At 43.7% G+C, this 21963-nt stretch overlaps 1 protein-coding gene across 1 annotated transcript; it reads right to left on the reverse strand.

Annotated features, from left to right (window-relative positions):
- Positions 1–2488: 2488 nt before the first annotated feature.
- On the reverse strand, positions 2489–21190 carry GLRX5 (glutaredoxin 5). Its single transcript, XM_033952659.1, has 2 exons — positions 20785–21190; positions 2489–4395 (listed from the first exon to the last, which is right to left on the reverse strand). The coding sequence occupies exons 1-2, from the start codon at positions 21047–21049 to the stop codon at positions 4208–4210; spliced, it is 453 nt and encodes a 150-aa protein (XP_033808550.1). The 5' UTR covers positions 21050–21190; the 3' UTR covers positions 2489–4207.
- Between the last annotated feature and the right edge of the window lie 773 nt (positions 21191–21963).

The following is a 21963-nucleotide window of genomic DNA, read 5'->3' on the forward strand; positions in this document are numbered from 1 at the left end:
TACAACCATCCAATGCCACTACTACAAAAGTTTTTAAAACCAGTAGGCCACATCTACCACGCTGCTCTTGTGCAGTATTAAAATGAGCAACAAATACAGCTGCAAATTTTAGAAACACTAATGGTTGTTAATGCACCTTCCTCAATTTAAACACACTAGCTGACCACCTAATTTGCAAATGAAAGGGGCAGTCCTGAAAAGCTGAGCGTGGAAGGTCAGTCAGCAAGTCCATCCATTCACTCATACACGAACATACAAATACAGACAGAAGAGGTGCGCAGGAACAGTAAGCTGTACTAATTATGTGGCCCGGCCCTGCAACCAACCAGTGTCGGCAGCAGAAGAGGCAGGGACAAAGGGAGCTGGTGACAAAAGCCACAGGATGCCTGCGTCACCACCTGAAAAACAGAGGCGCCCAGCCCTGTAAGGTGGCAGGAGAAAGTGAGGAGTGGGATCAATCGCTGAAGGCACGGCTCACTGCAGAGGCACAGCCATGAGAAAGGAAGGCGAGAGGAGGCGATCTACACACTTCTCTATGCAATCTTCATATCCCAGCCACCCTGTCACCCAGCACAAGCTCTCTTTGTGCGATGCTGGTTTCCTAGTAGCGCTGCCTCAGGGAGGAATAGCAGGATGGAGAGAGAATCAAATTAAGGAAATAGTCAAAAAGAACTACATTTTTTTAATCTTAAAAAAGTCTATTATCGACTGTCAGGAAAACAATATAAAAATACCCCAACAATGGTAGGCACGTTCAAAAACATTACACAATACATTTTATTGAAGGTTTTTGAAATCATCCATACGATGGCAAGTTTATTTATGATGGTTTAAATTCAGAAAAAAAGAAAATACAGTTCACATTCTGCATTTAAAAAAAAAAATGAACGACGACAGTGGTAGTAAACAGTTTTCCTTAAAAATCACGACAATCAGTATCAGCACATTTATATTCTTATGAGACCGCAAGAAATTCTCCCGCAATTGGCAGCTGTTACTGACTGTCTTGCGCAGATACTCCGAGAGCCTCAGGTCACTCTGTAAGGAACTCTATCCAACTGCTTTCAAACAGACTCGTCCAACTTCGGTCCTCGAGAGCCACAATCCAGTCGGGTTTCCAGGATTTCCCCAATGAATTTGCATGAGATCTATTTGCAAGCACTACTTCCATTGTATGCAAATAGATCTCATGCATATTCATTGAGGAAAACCTGACTGGCAAGGGCTGAGGTTGGACACCCCTGCATCAGAAGCAGAGACATGTACACAGCAGCATTTATGGGGATGTGACAGCTGCATAAAGCCACTGGGCAGGAAGGTGTGGCACCGAGGTTGCGAGATCAAATCCCAGGGATGCTCCTTGTGACCCTGGGCAAGTCACTTAATCCTCCAGTGCCCACTGCTTTGAAATGCCAAAGCCACAAAAAGGTGGTATACAAGTCCCCGTTCCCTTGCATGCAAGCCCAGTATCCCAGTCACAACATTCCAGAGCTCAGAATGTGATGTCATAAAGTCTCATTCCACCAATGCCTATGAGCCAGCCTCATCAGTGATGTCACAATGGCTCAATTGTCTCATACTCAGCAAACTGGGACAGGCTGAAGGTGTGGCTCACTGGCAGAGCTGCTGCCTCTGCACCCAGAGGTTGAGAGATCAAATCCCAGTGATGCTCCTTGGGCCCCTGGGCAAGTCACTTAATCCTCCAGTGCCCACTGCCTTGACCCCACCCTTTTACAAAACAACAAAAGTGGATTTTAGCACCGGCCAGTGCGTTGAATGCTGTGCGCTACTGCGACACTAATGGGAATTCTACGAGTGTCAGCGCAGCGCACTGCCTGGCACTAAAAACCGCTTTCGCAGTTTTGTAAAAGGGAGGGTGAATGTAACTGTAAATACCAAGGCCACAAAAAGGCAGTATAGAAGTCCCCATTCCCTCTCTATATATGGAGATCCACACTAGAGAATGACACGGTGACAAAATTCATCACCGTCCCCGTCCCCGCAGGATAACCGCGGGAAACCATCTTCATGTTATTCTTTAGGGAGAGAGGGAAGAATCAGAGTATGAATGGCCACAACCACTGACCCGCAAGCTTTGCTTTGAAGAATGCTGGTGTAGAAGGACTGAGGTTGAAACAGACACTACAGAATGACAGTCTCTGGTATCCAGAGCAGATATTGTGATGTCATAATGCCTCATTCCACCAGTGCCTAAGAGCCAATCACATCAGTGATGTCACAATGGCTTCATTATCCTTGGCTCACATAAGAATCAGAGTATGAATGGCCACAACCACAGACCCACAAGCTTTGCTTTGAAGAATGCTGGCGTAGAAGGACTGAGGCTGAAATAGACACTAGAAAATGACATGGGATTATTTCCCGGGTTATCCGCGAAGACGGGAACGGTGATGAATTTTGTCACCGTGTCATTCTCTAATCCACACCAGAGAGTGGGACAAAAAAAAAAATCTACAAGTGTATTCCCCATTTCACAAAAGAAATACACATCTATGGGGAGAAGTTTCCAGCAGCTTAGAACCATGCGCATTTTATTTTTTTTGTCAGGGTTTTACACAAAAGATTAAGAGTTATTTGCACCTCCAAAATGAAGACAAATTAAAACTGTAGCTTCACTACTTAGTTGGCAGAACTTATGCATCTAAATTGTAAAGTGAGAGAGCGGCACATGGAAATCATGAAATTACCGACTGTGTGAAGTACCAGGATTGTGCTACTCTTTCTATATGCGATACATTTGCCTCTGCGAAATGTCCTTATAGGTATTTTACAAAATACCACAGGAATGAAGTACATCCTACTTCTGATCATCGCTCAATATAAAATGGCATTTAATACGGAAAAAGTAAAACAGTACTGAAGGCCAGAGAATAGCTCTTGTAGGTTAGATAAAAGCAAAAAACATATTCAGAGGTAATGCAAAATTTATTTTCAGAAGTAGCATTGATATTACAAGTGCCCATTTGTATTATAGCATTTGAAGTTACTGTAGACATTTCGTAAGGCTTTTCTGCTTCTAAAGAGTAATGCCATCTCTCTTTAGGCACACAATACCAAACTACTCAAATAAATCACTTTCTGAACTGGAGAATGAGGTGAAATCATTTAGCTTAGCAAGGTTTTAAAAAGGCTTGGATAATTTCCTAAAAGAGAAGTCTTTAGGCCGTTATTGAGATTACTTGGGAAAATCCACTGCTTATTCCTAGGACAAGCAGCATAAAATCTATTTTACTATTTGGGATCTAGCTATGTACTTGGGACCTGGGTTGGCCACTGTTGGAAACAGGATACTAGGCTTGATGAACCTTCCCAGGATGGCAATTCTTATGTACTATATTTCTGCATAGTATGTATTACTGAATTTTTCTTCACCATTACAAGTATTTTAAGAGCTACAGCACAAATGGCCGGGTGCCTAAGAACCAGGAAAGCACGGCTGGAAGCCCGAACTTCAGACCCAACCCCCATCTCCTCCCTTACTAGCACTGTTCTATGGATCAGTGGTTTGATATGCTGTGGACCCAACACAGCTTTCTGACAGTAGGCTAATTTGGACAAAACCAAACCCAAAAAAAACAGCACCTAGGAAGGGGATCTTGGAAGAGAAAAAATCTTTGAAAAGGAGGTGAAAATCTTACTATACACCAGGAGTTCACAACCCATTCCAGAGGACACACCTAGCCAGTCAGGTTTTCAGGATACTGCCAATAAATATGCATGAGATAAATTTGCATGCAAATCTCTCATGCATATTCATTTTGGATAGCCTGAAAACTTAGGGCTCCTTTTACAAAGGCGCGCTAGTATTTTTAGCGCATGCACCGGATTAGCGCGCGCTACCCAAAAAACTACTGCCTGCTCAAGAGGAGGCGGTAGCACCTAGCGCGCGCTATTCTGCGCGTTAAGGCCCTAACTCACCTTTGTAAAAGGAGCCCCTAGTGTGTGCCGAGATACTCACCATCCTTGGAGGACCCCCAACACACACACACAGAGGAATATAATTCTATCATCATCCGTTATCGCTTCTCAGGCAAAGTAAAAACATTCAACAAAGTCAGGTATGTGGCCGTGAGAATGCATTGTGTGCTTTGGCGCCTCTGCGCCACCTTCACTGCCAGGAAAACAAAGGAAGTAAGGCTTCGCTGGTAATAAAAAGTCTTGTTTCCAGCCACAGTTTTGACAGCTTTTATTTTTTATCTTTTTTATCTTCTCCCTGATCTTTGTCTAGAAGTGCCGACCGCACTCCCAATTTTTTCAGCTCATTCACCAGGTCTCCGTTCTGATGCATCTGGAGCAGGATGTCGCAACCGCCTACAAACTCGCCGTTCAGATACACTTGAGGGATGGTTGGCCAGTCGGAATAGTTTTTAATTCCTATATCAGGAGAGATGGAAATAAAAACCATGAGCTCTTCCAAAACAGTAAAAAAAAAAGTACAAAGTTTTAAAAACCACCTTTAATGTAAATGCTGCATGGATTTATGTCTCCTACAAACTAGGAGTACATTGAATCTACTGCCCCTGTAAACATGCTCATGGGCTCATGGTTAGAAAGTGCAAGCAGGTTAATGGCGAGAAACTGCCTCTAAACTATGCTATTGTATTTAGTAGATACAGTAGACCAGGGGTCTCAAAGTCCCTCCTTGAGGGCCGCAATCCAGTCGGGTTTTCAGGATTTCCCCAATGAATATGCATGAGTTTGCACTGCTTTCAATGCATATTCATTGGGGAAATCCTGAAAACCCGACTGGATTGCGGCCCTCAAGGAGGGACTTTGAGATCCCTGCAGTAGACTATTAACCGGAACTCAAGCAACCAGAAAAAAAAAGAAATACTGTAATACTTTAAAATAAAAATAAAATCAATTTCTGGCAGAAATTTAAGGGCTCCTTTTACTAAGGTACGTTAGGGCCTTAATGCGCGCTAGATCTTAACGCTAGCATTGAGCTGGCGTTATACTGGAAGCGTACTGCACGGTAATTTCATGCGTGCGCTAAAAACGCTAGCGCATCTTAATAAAAAGGAACCCTAAGTGTACACTTGGCATGCCACACCTGAGTACATCCACGCTTTGCGTACTACAAGTACGGCAGTTTTTCTGCAAGTTTATGGTATGGGGTATAGTATTAATTAGGCCTATTTTTAATAGTAACTCTCAAGCAACCAGAAACTGCATTTATCCGACATCTGCCAATCCCCATGGGTGCCGGTTAACTGAGAGTCTACTGTACATTAATATTTTTATCAGTGTTACGATGTACTGTTACCCTATTGAATTTTATAGTAAACCATCTTGGATTGAATTTGCTCAAACATGATTTCCAATTCACTGTGACCAGTGTTTTCTTCCTCTGGGTTGCTTCTGAAATGTAATGCCTTGAAATGCAGCTTAACATATCTTATCTTTCTCTGGCAGCCCTTGAAATTCCAGGAAAGGGAACAGCATGTTACAATCATACCAACTCGGCGGTCCAGTAACATAAAAATGGATTTTTCACTTACAAATGCAGACTGCCTTTGAAGCAACTAGTTTAAGCCCCTACCACAAAATTTAGTTCATAGTGTCAAGAGCAAAGGAAACTTTCTTGGCATTCAAAGTGCTCTCATTCATTTGAAGCAGGGCTGTTCTAAAATCTTTGGGCAATGCTTTGAGCAGTGTACCAGACACCAGCAAAGATAGAGAGATCTGTGAAGTCTACCCCTGGCCAGTCGGGGCAAAATACTGTTTTTTAACATTTATATCCACAAAAACATATGAATGCACATGAGATTTTCCTCTTTATAGATGTACTAGATTTTTTTAGCCCGTTACATTAACGGGTGCTAGTAGTCCTTCTTCCTTACTTTTTTCTCCCCCCTGTCCAGCAACACCCCCCCCTTCTCTGCTCCCACTGTCTAGCAGTAGGCCTTTTCCCTTACTTTTACCTCCACCTTGTCTAGCAGCACCCCTTTACTGCTCCCCCTGCTCAGCAGTAGCCCATCTCCATTGGTTTTACCTCCCCTGTCCAGCAGCACCTCTTCCCTGCTCCCCCTGTCCAGCAGTAGTGCCTCTCCCTAACTTTTACCTCCCCCTTGTTTCTATGTTTCTATGTAACAGTATCTCTTCCCTGCTCCCCCTGTCCAACAGTAGCCATTATTCCTTCCTTTTACCTACCCCCTGTCCAGCAGCACCATTTGTTCCAAATTCCAGCAGTCTCACCCTATCATCGGGCCCTCTCTTCCTCTCCCCGTTACCGGGGTGCTTGTAGCGGTGCCTTATGTGGAGCTATCTCCAACGCTCACACTCTTTCCCTGTCCTCCTGCTCCAGGGTGCGCAATTTCACCCTCCCCCCCCCCCCCAAAATGGATGTTAAGAGTTAATTGCGTGACTGCGTGTGGTGGTCCTTCGCTTCCTGTTTGTCTCCGTGGGCAGCTTTTTTTTCTTTCATGTAGGCCAGCATTGTTTATTTTTTTTTTCTGTTGCGGCCGGCTTCCAACCCGCCGCTGAAACCGCCACATGCACCGTGCACCACAAACAGCTGCACACGCCACAAATAGAATACGGCCACAGGGATCACGGCCTCCTAAGTGTGCATGCGCGCTCTTAAGGTTTTATTATAGAGGATTTTCTAAAGTTCCTTATTTTACAGAGAGGATGGGACCGACGTGGTAGGGATTTCAGGTGCACAGGGGCGGCTATACACAAGCTGAGAAAAACTAGGATAACGGGAATAGCTGCACAAGAGCCTGACATTAAAAATCCAACTGAATGCATTGTATCCCTTCGTAAAACAAAAACAAGTTGCATATCAAAAGACGGAAGGAAACGGTACGAGATGGCACTGAAGCCAATTTAGAGGAACCTGCTGGTCTCCGTAGGGATTCTCATAAGAAAAATCCAATTAGCACTTCATCTGCCAGTATCAGGACCCCCAACAGCAAAAGAAGGGTGCCTTCCACTGATAAACTAATCGAGGCAAACCATATCTCTTCCTGCACTGGAGAACCCAGTATACCACCCTGTGCAAAGAGGCAGCACTCACCACATTTGTAAGCCACCCCTCATCACCCACTTAATAATGCCTGGATTGTTTCCATCCAATCTTCCTTAATTGTCTTTACTCTTCAATATACAAGGGTGGAATATGTCCACAAAACTTTGGTACCAGTCAATGATATTTAGGAATCAGGAGGGAATACAGTCCTCATGTTATGGGGTGGGGATTTTTTTTACTGTTGGTTGTTTTGTTATCGGTATTGTGTGTGTGTGTGTGTGTGTGTGAGGAGGTTTTTTAAAAAAATTTTCAATTTAATGAATTTTAAGAAACACAGATGGCCTGGCTCCCAATATTTTGATCTATGCACTGGAACACAATAGAGTCAAACTGCTTCAGTCACCAAAGGGGGGGAATTAACAGTTCATAGAAAATTGGAAAAACAGGATAACCCTCCAATCCCTACTCACCCCCCTTAAAAATGTCATACAAAACAATGTATTTATTTAGATCCCCTATTTAAATGTTTTTTTTAAAAATGCCCTCTTTCTTGAAGTCACCAATGCAGAACAATAAGCACCTGCTCTGCGAGTTTGAATATTTTTTTGGTTAAAAAAACAATTATTCTGATGTTATCAAAGGAAAACATTTGCAATGCTCTTTATACAAAAGACACACAAAAGCAATTCGCATAATACAGAAGTCTGTGGTTATAATGTTCCAGCTCTCCTCTCCTTAATACAAAGGAAAAAAAACACTGTGCATAGGTATACTTAGGGCTAGGATACCGATCGTGTCCCGACCACTTTGCGACCCGATTGTTCCCCGACCTGATCCGCACATGCAAATGAGGGAAATGGCATGCAAATTTTGGAAGGCAGCGATTCACTAAGCAATTTTTGTAACACCGATTGGGCTTGCCGATCAGAAAAGCAACAACTGCAGAAGACCAGTCGCTTGTATCCTTGCTGACTCTCCTGCCCTTTAAAACCATAGGCTCACAATGCTTTTAGCAGAACACATAAAAAAGGAATTTTTCTTTTTATATATATTCTGCAAAATGCATTGCGAGCCCGTGGTTTTAACCCGATAGTGCCCCCCCTTCCCGAACTAAAAAAATGCCACCCTGCACCAATGCCTGCCGCTGCCATCGGACCCGATACTGCCCACTCACCCCATCCCCATGCACGAATGAATATGGCAGGAGGAATGCCAACTCCCTCCTGCCATCGCAAATCACCCACCGATGCCCGTCCCACTGCCCACCCCCTCCTTGCGCACACACATGAATATGGCAGGAAGGATGCCAACTCCCTCCTGCCATTGCAAACCTGCCACCAGGCCAGGCCTACCCCAGCCCCCTCCCTTAAAACAGTTGGGAACAGGAGAGGTGCTCAGACCCTCCTGCTCCAGGCCTCCTCCTCTTCTGAACTGTGGCCTTAGGCCCCGCCCCGGTGTATCATGTGATGCACAGGGTGGGGCCAAAAGCCCTGGTGGCTGAGGCGCCCCAGAGCCCTACCAAGGGGCCTCAGCCAATCAGGGACTTCCTTAGGGAGGAGTTTAAGGAAGTCCCTCAGCCAATCAGAGCCTTAGGCCCTCCCTGTGCATCATATGATGCACCAGGGCAGGGCCTAAGGCTGCAGATCAGAGGAGGCAGGACTGAGCACCTGTCCTACTCCCAAATTTTTTAAGGTATGGGGAGGAGGGTGGGCCCGATGGCTGGTTTGTGATGACAGGAGGGAGTTGGCATCCTTCCTGCCTTTCGGCGAGGCCACATTTGTGTGTGTGCAGGGGGCATTTTTGAGGGGTTCGAGGAGGGAGAAGGCACTTTGTCGGGGGGTGGGGGGGGCTTTTTAAAATCTTTTTTTTTAATTGAGAAGTTATTTTGCGTGTGTAATACACGCAAAATATCTGCCCGATTAAAAAATAAATTAAAAAAGCTGGCAGAAGCCCCGCTTCTCCTGTCACTACTGTCAGGGCTCTGCCCCAACTCAATCGCTTTTGAATCGGAATTTGCATGCAAATGATTTGCACCTCCATGCAAATGATTTGCATACAAACTTGATAGTGAATCAATTGCTGTTTTAAAATCAGCCAGGAATCGGCCAACAGCGATTGACTCATTGGACTAGATCCACAAAGCAAACCGATTGTGTACCGATCGGTTTGCGACCTCTTTGCAACCAGATTTACATTGGGCCCCATTCACTAACCTCTCCTGCGATCCGCTTCGAATCCGTGCATGCAAATAAGGAGAAACAGGGACACGATTCACCAACCAAATTTTCCAAACCGACTGGGCTGGCTGATCATCCCAAGAAGCGACTGCTGGGGACCAGTTGAAAACATCCTTCCTACTCTCCGCTGCCCCGAATCTCTCCTGCCTGCCGCCCCAATGCTCTTCTCCTGCCTGAATGCCTCCCGCTGCCCTGATCTGCCTGCCCCCGACTCTCCCACCCTTCCCCGCACTGCTAGCCTGTGGTTTTAACCCGCAGGCTTAAGTGGGTAAAACCACGGGCTCCAAAAGGGCTAGATTAGTTTAAAAAAAAAAAAAACCCCCAAGATTCTGATGGTCTGGAGGTCTAGCGCATGTGCTGGGTTCGCTATAGAGCGATCCAGGCAGGCAGATGGAGGCGTTCCTCTGATCGCCCCCATCTGCATATTAGAGTTTGGGGAATTCATCGGACCTGCCCGGATTGGGCCCAATCATGAATCTAGCCCATTATCCTTTAGTGAAACTAGGCCTTAGTGGGAATTCAACAAAGGGCATTAAGCACGTTAGCATGCACTAACTACTAAAGACAGCCTTAGAATATATTAGAAATCTTTAGTGGTAGCATATGCCAACTTGCTTAGGCCCGGATTCTATAAATGCATTGTAGGCGCCACTCAGAACAGTTGTCAATCAAAAGAACTTAGGCATTGCTAGACATCCTCCAACATAGGCCAAGCTAGGCATCTTCCATTAGGCCAGCTTGTCACTAGCTTAATTCGGCAGCACCTATATCAGGCGCCTAACTCAACCACGCCTGTCCATAATCACGCCTACTTTTTCAGATAGGTGTCTTTAGGTATTGCTAGGCGTTCTAAGGATTCAACGTCAAACTCTTAAATTGTTTTAATTTTTTTTGTGTGTGATTGGCTAAAAATCAGCACAGTTGATTACCATGCCAATTTTTAAAAATTTGCACAAATCCTGACTTAAGCGTCACTAGGCACCTGCAATTAGGGTGCCTAACTGCACCTAGTGTAGGCATCCTTTATAGAATATGGCCCTTAGCACCCTTGATCAAATCCCCCTTTAATCAGCCAAGAGATGAAGGGCAAGTGATGGGCAGGATAAGCAAGGATCTTGCCAAGATCCCAGCATCTTGCTTTTGCTCCTTAAAGGAAGCTCATTCTAATCAGCACCAACAACAGAGACCAAGCTGGATAATTTGCAACAAAACATATAGACGGACGATAACAGAAGAACATGCATAGAAATCTTTTGTTCATTTTGGGTTAGTTCCAGACATTTTTTTTCAGCTTCTCACATTTGTTTCCATAAAGTATTTTGACACATTAGTCTATAAATTCATGTGTGTTAGTTAACTTGATGTAGCAAATTGTTGAAATGCACTAATGAATGTGAATCTCTACAATTACTCTTGGCGGAATTCTGCGCAAAATAAATTGAAAAATTTGACACAAAATGTTTGAAGTTTCTGCACACAATATTTCAAAATTCGGCAAAGTTTATTTGTAGTGTTTTGTCTCAAGGCCTGAAATTCCTTCTGCATTTTCCTCTCTCAGTTCCAGCCTCCTCCTTTCCTTCTCTCATTCCAACTGTAATTCTGTCTCCCTCTAAATCCCACCCTGAATCCCCTCTCTGTCCCCCATGTTTTGGCATCTCCCTCTCTCCTTTCCACTGGCTAAAAATCTCTTCCTCCTTTCCCATTCCCTTTCTGGTCTGGGTCACTCTATCTCCCACCCTCAAAAATGCATAAAAAGCTCTTGCCCATTTTCTAAAATGTCTTCCCAGTTCCATTCATTCCATTAAAAATTCCAACTGAATATCAAATGCTTTTTCTGCGTCGATGGTCAACAGGGCAACTGAAGCCCTATCTCAATGAGCACTCCATATCAAATGTAATGTCCGCCTAATATTATTCCCGACTTAGTGTCTGTGGATAAAATCTGATTGGTCTAAATGGATCAAACCTAGCAACACTTTGCCCAGGCGGAGAGCCCAATACTAGCTAGGACCTTAGCATCTACATTTAAGAGAGATATTGGTTGATAACGCCCACAACTGGATGAATCCTTGCCAGGCTTTAAAATCACTGAAATCCCAGCTTCTCGCATTGATTTAGGCATTCAGTGATTTTATTTTATCTACCATGTTATTATTACAAGATCATGAAGAGCATAGAGAGGGACAGATTCTTCAAACTTTCAAATAATAAAAGAACAAGAGGGCATTCAGAAAAGTTGAAAGGGGACAGATTCAAAACGAATACTAGGAAGCTCTTCTTTACCCAACGTGTGGTGGACACCTGGAATGCGCTTGCAGAGGACGTAATAGGGCAGAGTACGGTACTGGGGTTTAAGAAAGGATTGGACAATTTCCTGCTGGAAAAGGGGATAGAGGGGTATAGATAGAGGATTACTGCACAGGTCCTGGACCTGTTGGGCCGCCGCGTGAGCGGACTGCTGGGCATGATGGACCTCAGGTCTGACCCAGCAGAGGCATTGCTTATGTTCTTATGTTACTTCACCATGATTGTACACAGTTATTTCTGATCTTACCTTAGTACCTTGTAATTATACGTAAACCGTTTATTACACATGTAATCAATCCAATCCATGTCTGGGTAATGAACTCTGTAGCAAGGAACTAGTTAAATCCTACTCCACTTTTCCTGGTGTTAGGGGCAAAACTGCACTCTGGATTAGAGAATGACAAGGTGGCAAATTTGTCACCATCCCCGCAGAAACTCAATTTCCCCATCCTGTCCCCGCAAGTTTAGTCGTTGTCTGTTCCATTCCTGTAAGCTCTGCCTTAACCGCATAAGCCTCAAACACTTAGGACTATAAAGTGATAAGGACAGAGCTTGCAGGAATGGGGTAGGGACAGGAAAAGAACTTGTTGAGAAGGGATGGGAAAATGAGACCCCGTGGGGATGGGGAAAATTTTGTCCCCATGTCATTCCCTACTCTGGATCGCTAACTAGAAAATGAACAGTATAAAGAAACAAATCTTAAATGTTTGTATGTGTATGTGTGGAGTGGTTCTTAGATGGCGTCCAACTGTGAAGAACTAAAATAAAGCCAGTACTGGGCAGATTTGCACGGTATGTGTCCCATACATAGCAAATCGGTTTAGTGTGGGTTGGAGGGGGTTTCTAAGGAAATGCCAGTAATTTGGCATGTGAGGACAGTGCCAACAGACTTTTATGGTCTGTATTCTGCAAATGACTAGATGGTTTGGATAGACCGGAGAGGGCTTCGATGACAACTCTAATAATTTGGATCCTAAGGACAGTGCCAGATGGATTTCTATGATCTATGCTCCAGAAATACCAAAGAAATGTATGACCGCTGAGCAGACTGGACGGACCATTCAGGTAATTTACTATATTACTATGGTATGTGGTCTACTTAGATTTTAGCAAAGCTTTTAAACACACTTCCAGGTAAGTGGCTTATAAATAAACCAAGTGCCCTTGGTAGGGGTTCTAAAGTGACTGATTGGGTTAAGAACTGGTTGAGTGGACAGTGGAAAATGGAGCTCACTCTGAGGAAAGGGATGTTATCAGTGGTATGCCACAAGGTTTGATTCATTTTAACATTTTTGAAATAGATATTGCTGAAGGACTGTTTGGCAAGATTTGCCTCTTTGTGAATGATATCAAAATTTGCAATAGGACAGACACCCCTGATGGTGCAAGTATGAGGGACCTTGCAAAGCTTGAAAAAATGGTCCAGAAATTGGCAGCTATGATTTTTTTAAATTTTGCATTAAAAAGTTACACAGTCTTGTATTTTGGCCACAAAAACATGAGAGAGAAGAACAATTTAGGGGGTGAAAAACTTTATTAGCTACATTATTTGAGTAGCGCTTCCGATTTAGTAGACCACCGCAAACTGTTGGAACTCCTGGATTCTTTAGGAATCCATGGTAAAGTACTCTCATGGTTTAAAGCAGCTTCAACCTTTTTACACCTATGGACCGGCGGAAATAAAATGATTTTTTTGTGGACCGACAAACTACTAGGACTGAAATTTTAAAATCTTGTTTCCGCCCCGTCTCCGTGAGCTCGCTCCCCGCAAACCATCTGATCCCATCTGCACAAGCCTCAGTTATGATTTTATAGTGAATGTATTTTATTAAAGTATAAAAAAGAAACAATATTTTGTACAATTGTCATTTTATAAATACAAATAATACAGAGCAAGGATCAACAAAACCTGTCTCCCCTCCCCTTCACATATATCCCCTCTACTATCAAGAAAACTGAATAAGCCAAATTATTACAGAATGCTACACAGAAATATCATGCTAACAGAATACCGAACTCACACATGACAGGAATAGTGTTAGAAGAGTGCAACTGCCCCCTGGTCAGAGAGAGCCCTAAGCCAGCTGGAAGCTAAAGAAGCACTTCCTGCGCTTTGCAGTCCCCAGTTACGTCTAACACCAGCTCTAGCAGGATATATATTTCATATCCGATATATTCTAATAAAAAAAAATAGAAATTAAATTATTTTTTTCTACCTTTTGTCATCTCTGGTTTCTGCTTTCATCTTTGTTTCACTCTCTTCCTTCCAGTGTCTGCCCTCTCTGTCTCTTCAGTCCAGCATCTGCCCCTTCCATATGGTTATCTGTCTTCTTTCTATGCCCCTCTCCCCTTTCCATCCAGCCTGCGCCCCCCCCTCTCCTTTTTACATGATTCATTCCATCTTCACTGCTCTCCATTTTTATCTCTCCTACACCAGATCTAGCATCTTTGTCCCTCTCTGCTTATTTCTCTTCTGACCCCTTCCCATCATCAATCTCTCTACTTTCTCATTCCTGTCTCTCCCTTTCCCCTCCTCTAATCTCCCTGCCAGCTGTTTCCTTCCTTTTTTTCCTTCTCCCTTCCCTCCTCCTCCTGTCCAGCAGTAACTCTTCCCTTTCCCTCCCAGCAGCATTTCTCCTTCCCTCCAGGTCCAGTAGCAGCTTCCCAGCCTCCTTTCCCTCCTCCCCTCCCAGCAGCATCTCTCCTTCTCTCTCCCTTCAGGTTCAGTAGCAGCTGTCCCTTTTTTTCCCCTTGTCCAGCAGCTTCTCAGCCTCCAACAATAGCTTTCTCCCCTTCCAGCAGGTCTCCGTACTTGCCAGTGCAGCGATTCACTAAGGCAGCCTTGGGTCCTTTGATGGGTCACGCCGCCTCTGAGAAAAGAAGAAATTGCATCATCAGAGGTGGCCGTGACTCAGCAAAAGCCCTAAGGCTACCTTAGTGAATCGCTGCTGGGAGAGGAGAAAGCCACTGTTGGAGGCTCCCCCTGATCTCGCCGGCCCTGCACGGACCAGCAGGAAATTGCAGCTCAATCTCGCCGGCCCTGTGCAGACTGGCAGGAATTTTCTGCGGACTAGCATCGGTCCACGGACCAGCGGTTGAAGAACATTGGTTTAAAGGATTCCTTGAATCAAGACTTTATCAGGTTAAATTTAAGGAAACACTTTCAGCTATTTGGAAAACTTTTTAATGTGTATCTTCTTTCATTAGGCCATTGGATGAGCAACTTGGGTCCGAGGTTGTTCAGCTATGCTGATGATATCACAACAGTCATCCCAAACTGTAAAACGCTATCCAACAGTACTCAACTTATTGAGTCTGTGCTAAACACGATGGAATCCTGGATGCAGGAATTCAAATTGAAATTAAACCAGGAAAAACCAATTCTTCTTTGAATCATCACAAAAGATAATTTTTGAACCAATAATTAAGATCAATTCAATGGCATACACAATAAGCCCTACAATTAAAATCTTGGGAGTTGTTCTTGATCAGTGCTTGACCATGAAAAATCAGACAGGCGCAGTGGTTCAAAAGGGATACTATACCTTGTAGAAACTACGTACCATCAGATCCTACTTCGATGCTACTGCTTTCACAATTTTAGTTCAGACACTACTTCTGAATATACTGGACTATTGTAATATTGTATATTTTACAAGTACTAAGAAAAATTTGGCCAGATTGACCCTGGTTCAGAATGATTTATGGTCTGAGGAAGTATGACCATGTAACCCCCTATTACCGTGACCTGAATTGGCTTCCGGTCGAGGCCCAGGTGATATTTAAGTTAGGATGCTTATATTATAAAGTTGCTTTTGGTGTTGCCCCATTATGTCTTGCCGTCAGATTTGTTATTGTGGCACATAAGAATAATAGAAAATCTCATGCCTTATTTATGTTCCCTTCAGCCAAGGGCTGTAAAAGTAAGAATCATGGGCATTATCTTTCCTACCAAGCACCTTACTATGACATTATTAGATATACGTCTTATGAACATTTTAGAAAACTGTTGAAAACTTTTCGCATTTTCTAAATTCCTGATCAATTAGATTTTTGTACATTATATTATTCCTGCAATTTTTCACAGGATAATCTTTTGTTAACCGCATTGAACTCATGGCTATGTGGTCTAGAAATCTTCTATTATGTTACATTATATACGAAAGAGAAGCAGGACTTGTACGTGATGTACGTGATGATCTTAAGGTAAATAAAAAGTAGCTTTAAGTGCCGCAAATGAAGTGTGGTTCTCAAAAGCAAATAAAATGTAAATTAAACACACCACCTACGATATATTTGATTGACCTTTATTTCTATATATCCAACCAAACTGCTGAATTCAAGCTCTACCTTAAAGGCTGCATGAAGTTTAATCTTTTGGTGCATCTTACAGAAAAAGACATGTTAACCCTTTTTTAAATATATTGTTCCATTTAAATCTGAAATGAAATTCTACATATCTAAGAAATGTATATGTATCTTTTGTTAACTGTATAGAACTTAACAGTTATGCGGTCTAGAAATTGCTTTTATGTTATGTTTTCCATAATGAAATAGATAGTAAAAAGTTAAATCACCTCTAAATGGAATAACCAGTCTTCTCTAAATGGAAATTTTAAAAAAGATAAGCTATAATAGCACTGCAACCCATTAATTTTTTCAATTCAGGTATATGCTCAGGGTCTTACACCTGATCAGAAATGATACCGTATTTAACACAATGTAATAACAGTCCAGAGATGCTGTTCACACAGGGCTTAATCTATACACAGAAAGAAAGACAACAGAGCCAGGAATAGGCTGCTTGCAAAGGATGGACTAGGGTAGACCACCTCCCCTGCTTTGGGGTCTGAAAAGAAATGATGGCATTGCTTTCCAGGCTGATGTCCCTTCACATGACTCTTTTTAATGTTATTGTGCCTCTGAGCAGACTGAAGTACTCAAAAGTGATTATACATAATCCAGGTTTGTTTGGGGAAAATGAGAACAAATAAGAACATACATAAGAGTTGCCATACTATCCAGTATCCTGTTTCCTACAGTGGTCAATCTAGGTCACAAGTACCTGGCAAGATCGCAAAGAGTAAAACAGATTTTATGTGGTTTATCCTAGGAATAAGCAATGTATTTTCCCATCCACCATAATAATGGGCCCAGAGACAAAATGCTCTTGAGTAATAGATCACTACAGGTCATTGACCGGGGGGGCTGCCGCGGGAGCGGACTGCTGGGCATGATGGACCTATGGTCTGACTCGGCAAGAGGCAATGCTTATGTGCTTATATGTGCAGAGACTTTTCTTTTAGGAAATTATCCACACCTTTTTTAAAACTCTGCTAAGCTAGTCTGCATAAAAGCCAAACAATAAAAACTTACAATTGGAGCGCCATTAAAACTTACCCTGACAAATAGTTTACCATTCATACAGGCTGAGTTACCCCTGTAGTGTTCCAAACCTCTTCAGAAAGTCACAAGGATTTGTACACTTCCATAGTCTCCAGAGGAGAGATTCAAAAAGCTACTAAGTTGCTAAAGCATGCCACTTCTGCTAAAATTCAACTCTTTCATAAGCATTCTACCAAAATACAGTACATTCCCTCTTATATTACAGTAAACTGCTCCTTGTGAGTATTTCCACTGAAACATCTTTCTCCACTAAAGTCTATTTGAATAAAATTGAAGAAACGGGTTATATTTGATCAGCTGTACAAGTCACTCCACTGAATTCTCATCCACATACAGTTCAGAGTGAATAAACTTGAGTTTCAAACTTCCCTTACTCCCTCATCGCCTATCTTCTCTATCTCCAATGATGAATACAAATAATGCATTTAGAGCACTAGAGGAATGAATATTTGGTACAGTCCTAGTCCCCAGTCTTACACCACCCCAGATCCCTTTCATCTGGCAAGTCTCTTATTTATGCACTTCATCTCCAACTCAACGCATCCTACCTTCCTTTCTTTTACACCTGGGATAGACTGAGTCTGTAACATGTGCTCTCTCTGTGGATATATTCAAATCGAGTGCGAATACTCTCTTTTTTGAATCTGCTTTTAAATCTTAACTATGTCTCTATAATGAATGCATTTCCTTAGACTTGCGTTTGTCATGTATATTTTTGTCTTGAGTACGATTTTAGGGCACACAGAACAGGAACTGTTTCTTATGTGAATTTGTACAGAACTGTACACACCTACAGTAGTAGTATTTTAGAAATAAGTAGTTATAGCTGTGTATATGAGATAGAGCAATCTAAAGCAAATCCTGAATTTTTAAATGGAAAATATACTATTGTAACTTGAATACTGTGTGCCACAAAAGCCCAGAAAGTATTTCAACTTCAAACAGATCAGAGTTTCTCAAGCAGTCCTAAAGTACCCTATGTACTGTCTGGTTTACATGATACCCATAATGAATGTGAAGGATATAAGATTTTCCTGCAATAGCAGCGGTGCATGCAAACCCCTTTCAGCTACGGTGACTATCCTGAAAACCAAGCTGGCAAGAGGGTACGATAGGAATAGTTGGATAATCTTGACAGTAGATCACCTAGAACAGGGGTGTCCAACGCGTCGATCGCAATCGACCAGTAGCTCAGGAAGGCAACTCGAGTCGATCGCACTCGTGTTGCCGTCCTGATCTACGGGCCGATCAGCCTTCCTCTCCAGTGTTCTCCCTAGGGCCTTTTAGCTGGGCGGTCCGCCCAGCTGTCATCTGCCGCTGCTGAACATTAAAAAAAAACCGGCTTGGAGATTTCAGCCTCTAGCGAACTTATGCTCCGGGCTCTAACGTGTGCGTGCAAGCTTCTCTTCTCTTCCCTCCGAAACCGGAAGTTATGTCCGGGGAGGGGGGGGGGGAGAAGGGAAGCCTGCACGCACATGTTGAGAGCCCTGAAGCAAGTGTTCGCTACGGGCTAATGCGGGAGACAGGTTAGTGAAGCATTTGTTCTTGTTCCTGCCGGGTCCTGCCTACTTTCTGTTTCCGCGAAGGCAGGACCCAGCAGCATTTCCCCCAATAGGTTGATCACGATCTTGGGCTGATCAACCTTCCTCTTCCCGACGGCAGAATTGACGTCGGGGAGAGGAATGCTGGTTGGCTGAAGCAGGGAGAGCTTGGGGCCTGTTATTGGTGGCGTTTGGGTCCTGGTCCCCGATGGTAATGGCAGTGGCAGTGGCTTGAGGGAGGGCAGGGAGAAAGAAAGAAAGAAAAAGGGCAGGCAGGGAGACAGAAGGAAAGAAGAGAAACAGAAAAAAATGAAAGGGAGGCAGAGAGAAAGAAAGGGCAGGGAAGAGGAAGGAAAAGTTGGGGGGAAGGAATGAGGTCTGGAGGAGAAGAAGCATACAGGCTAAAAGAAGGGAAGAAAGATTGTATGCACAGTCAGAAGAAGAAAGTGCAACCAGAGACTCATGAAATCACCAGACAAGGTAGGGAAAATGATTTTATTTTAAATTTAGTGATCAAAATGTCTCTGAATTTATATCTGCTGTCTATATTTTACACTAAGGTCCCCTTTTACTAAACCGCAATAGAGGTTTTTAGTGCAGGGAGCCTATGAGTGTCGAGAGCAGCGCTGGGCATTCAGCGCAGCTCCCTGCGCTTAAAAACTGCTATCGTGGTTTAGTAAAAAGGGAGGGGGTATATTTGTCTATTTTTGTATGGTTGTTACTGAGGTGATAGTGCTTAGAGTCATCTGCTTTGACCTCTTTGAAAAACCCTGGAATAGGAATGATGATTAACATTTTCTATGCATACAGTGTGCTTTGTGTTTTTTTTTTATTTTATTGTTGGTAGATCATTTTGACTTGGTCATTTAAAAAGTAGCTCGCAAGCCCAAAAAGTGTGGGCACCCCTGACCTAGAACCTAGGAGTGTGGTGGGCCCAGGCCACTGAAATATAGTAACAGGGTAGGAAGTATCAGTGTTGCTCATTTGCACAGGAACGCAACAGGATTTCTTTTTAATTAAAAAGAGTGATAACACTGCATATTAATTAGTATTTTAAGAAAGAATTTAAATTAACATAAATTTGAAAGTGAACAGTGTCAAATTGTTTTTAAACTTGTACTTATTTCAGCCCCTTTTTGTGCTACAATATCTGTAATGTATGGGCATGATACCTATCCCAAAATTTCACAGCTTGGCCAGATATGGGCTATCGAAGTTACACTCTAAAATCAAAATCCTAGAGTTTCTTATTTGATGGCATTTATCTACAGTAATGAAAGTAGTCATTGTCTTCAATTACTGCAGTTGTTTTTGTTCTGTTTATCCTCTAACAAAAGTTTCAACTACAGATTGCAGCAAAGCCAGCCCCTTCTCAATGGAGGAAAAGCAGGATAGCATCCTGATTATAGTTTAGGATCCATGTCTGCCACTTACATGGCTAGGGCTCTTCAGCTTGGCGAAGAGACGGCTCAGGGGTGATACCAGAGGTCTATAAAATAATGAGTGAAAAGGGTAGATGTGAATCGCTTGTTCACTCTTTCCAAAAAATATTTTTATTTAATGATTGGATTTCTGTTGTATTATGAAAATTTCATTGAAGAATTGTTGGGTGGGGGGAAAGGGTTATAATTTCTACTTTAAAGGATTATATGTATAAGAATGTCAAGTGCTGTATATTTTATTAGTAATGTAATGTTTTAATATTAATCACTTGTTTGTCAGTTTTAAAATGAATAAAGAATTAAAAAAAAAAAATATTAGGACTAGGAGACATGTGATGAAGCTGCTAAGTAGTAGACTTAAAACCAACTGGAGAAAATATTTCCTCACACAATATGTAATTAAACTCTGGAATACGCTGCTGGAGAATGTGTTGGAATCAGTTAGCTTAGCAGGGTTTAAAAAAGGCTTGGATAATTTCCTAAAAGAGAAGTCCATAGACCATTATTGAGATGGCTTGGGGAAATCCACTGCTTATTCCTATGCTAAGCAGCATAAAATCTATTTTGCCACTTGGGATCTAGCTAGGTGCTTGGGACCTGGGTTGGCCACGGTTGGAAACAGGATACTGGGCTTGATGGCAGCTCTAGTATGTCTGCCTGTAAAACGCTGTATGCCTATAAGATAGATAAGACAGAAGAGAGTGGCCTTTAAACGAGTGGTCTTGGGGAAAGAAAAAGTTACAGAAGGGATTGCAAAAGGCGGCGGCGGCGGCTCCTCCTCGTCTAGGAAAAGCAAGCACCAGACTGGAAGTACGGTAAAGCGGCCTCTCCCCTCCCAGCAGCTCGGCCTGGCTGACCTTGCCGGAGATCCTGGTCTTCCAGCACGTTGTAGGCCGCGTAGTTCTCCACGCCGTGCATGCGGAGGATCTGCACCACGGCGTTGCTGAAGCCGCACATGGGCTGCGCCGGGGTGCCCTTCATGAACACCACCACCTTGTCCTTCTTCACCAGCGCGTCCAAGTGCTGGCGCGAGGCGCTGCCCTGACTCAGCAGCCGGCGACAGGGCCGCGGGACGGGGCGGCTCGTCAGGGCGCGGCGAAGCAGACGGAGACTGGCGCTCATCGTTCCCGGCGAAGAGGACGAGGAAAGCGGCAAGCGAGGACCCCGGGAAATAAACAGCCCCACGAGCGCAACCCACTTTCGCTCCCAGCAGCCCTTGCGCACTCCTATTGGCTAACAGCGACCTCGGGCTTGCCGATTGGGCCAGGACAACCTTGGTCGACCAATCGGAGCCAAGGCCGCGAGGGGAGGGGCGGGGAGAGAAGGGAAAAGGAGGACTTGCGCTCGCTTCCTGTCATGCTAAAGTTAGGGGAACCGAGTAAGAGGAGAAAATTCCACGGCCGATAACAGACCAGCCCCACGACCGCAAACCACCTTCGCTCCCAGCAGCCCTTGCTCACTCCTATTGGCTAACGCCGACCTCGGGCTTCCCGATTGGACCAGGAAAACCTAAGCCTAGGGTTCGACCAATCGGAGCCAAGGCCGCGCGGGGAGAGGAGGGAAAAGGATTCGCGCTCGCTTCCTGTCATGCGAAAGTTAGGGGAACCCTGTAAGAGGAGAAAATTCCACGAAGAATACCTATGCAACGGCAAAAGGTAAAGGATTGATTTGTGGGATCCTCTTACACATATATAAATAAAATTTTAAAAAATCTAAGAGTTGAATTGGAAAAAGCAAACAGGAAACTACTTCCATGGAAAAGGTCATTGAGGGTTCCCGTCACTTCCGGTGAGTTAAAACAACTCTATAATGCTTCCGTTGTGGATTATATTCGAAATTTCTGATGGAGGAGAAGGTACGGGGGGGGGGGGGTTGTGCAGCGGGTAAGTTGAAGCTCGCGGCCTTTTTTCTGTTGCTTTTCACAACGGAGACGCTCTGGGTGCTGAGCAGTAAATTAACTTAGTCGTGACTTGGTAGCTTGACCTGAGTCCTTCACCATTGTCTGACCGCAGCGGATGCTCTAAGAGCATGGGGGG

The sequence above is a fragment of the Geotrypetes seraphini genome, chromosome 7, assembly GCF_902459505.1.
Source record: "Geotrypetes seraphini chromosome 7, aGeoSer1.1, whole genome shotgun sequence".
Classification (NCBI taxonomy): domain Eukaryota; kingdom Metazoa; phylum Chordata; class Amphibia; order Gymnophiona; family Dermophiidae; genus Geotrypetes; species Geotrypetes seraphini.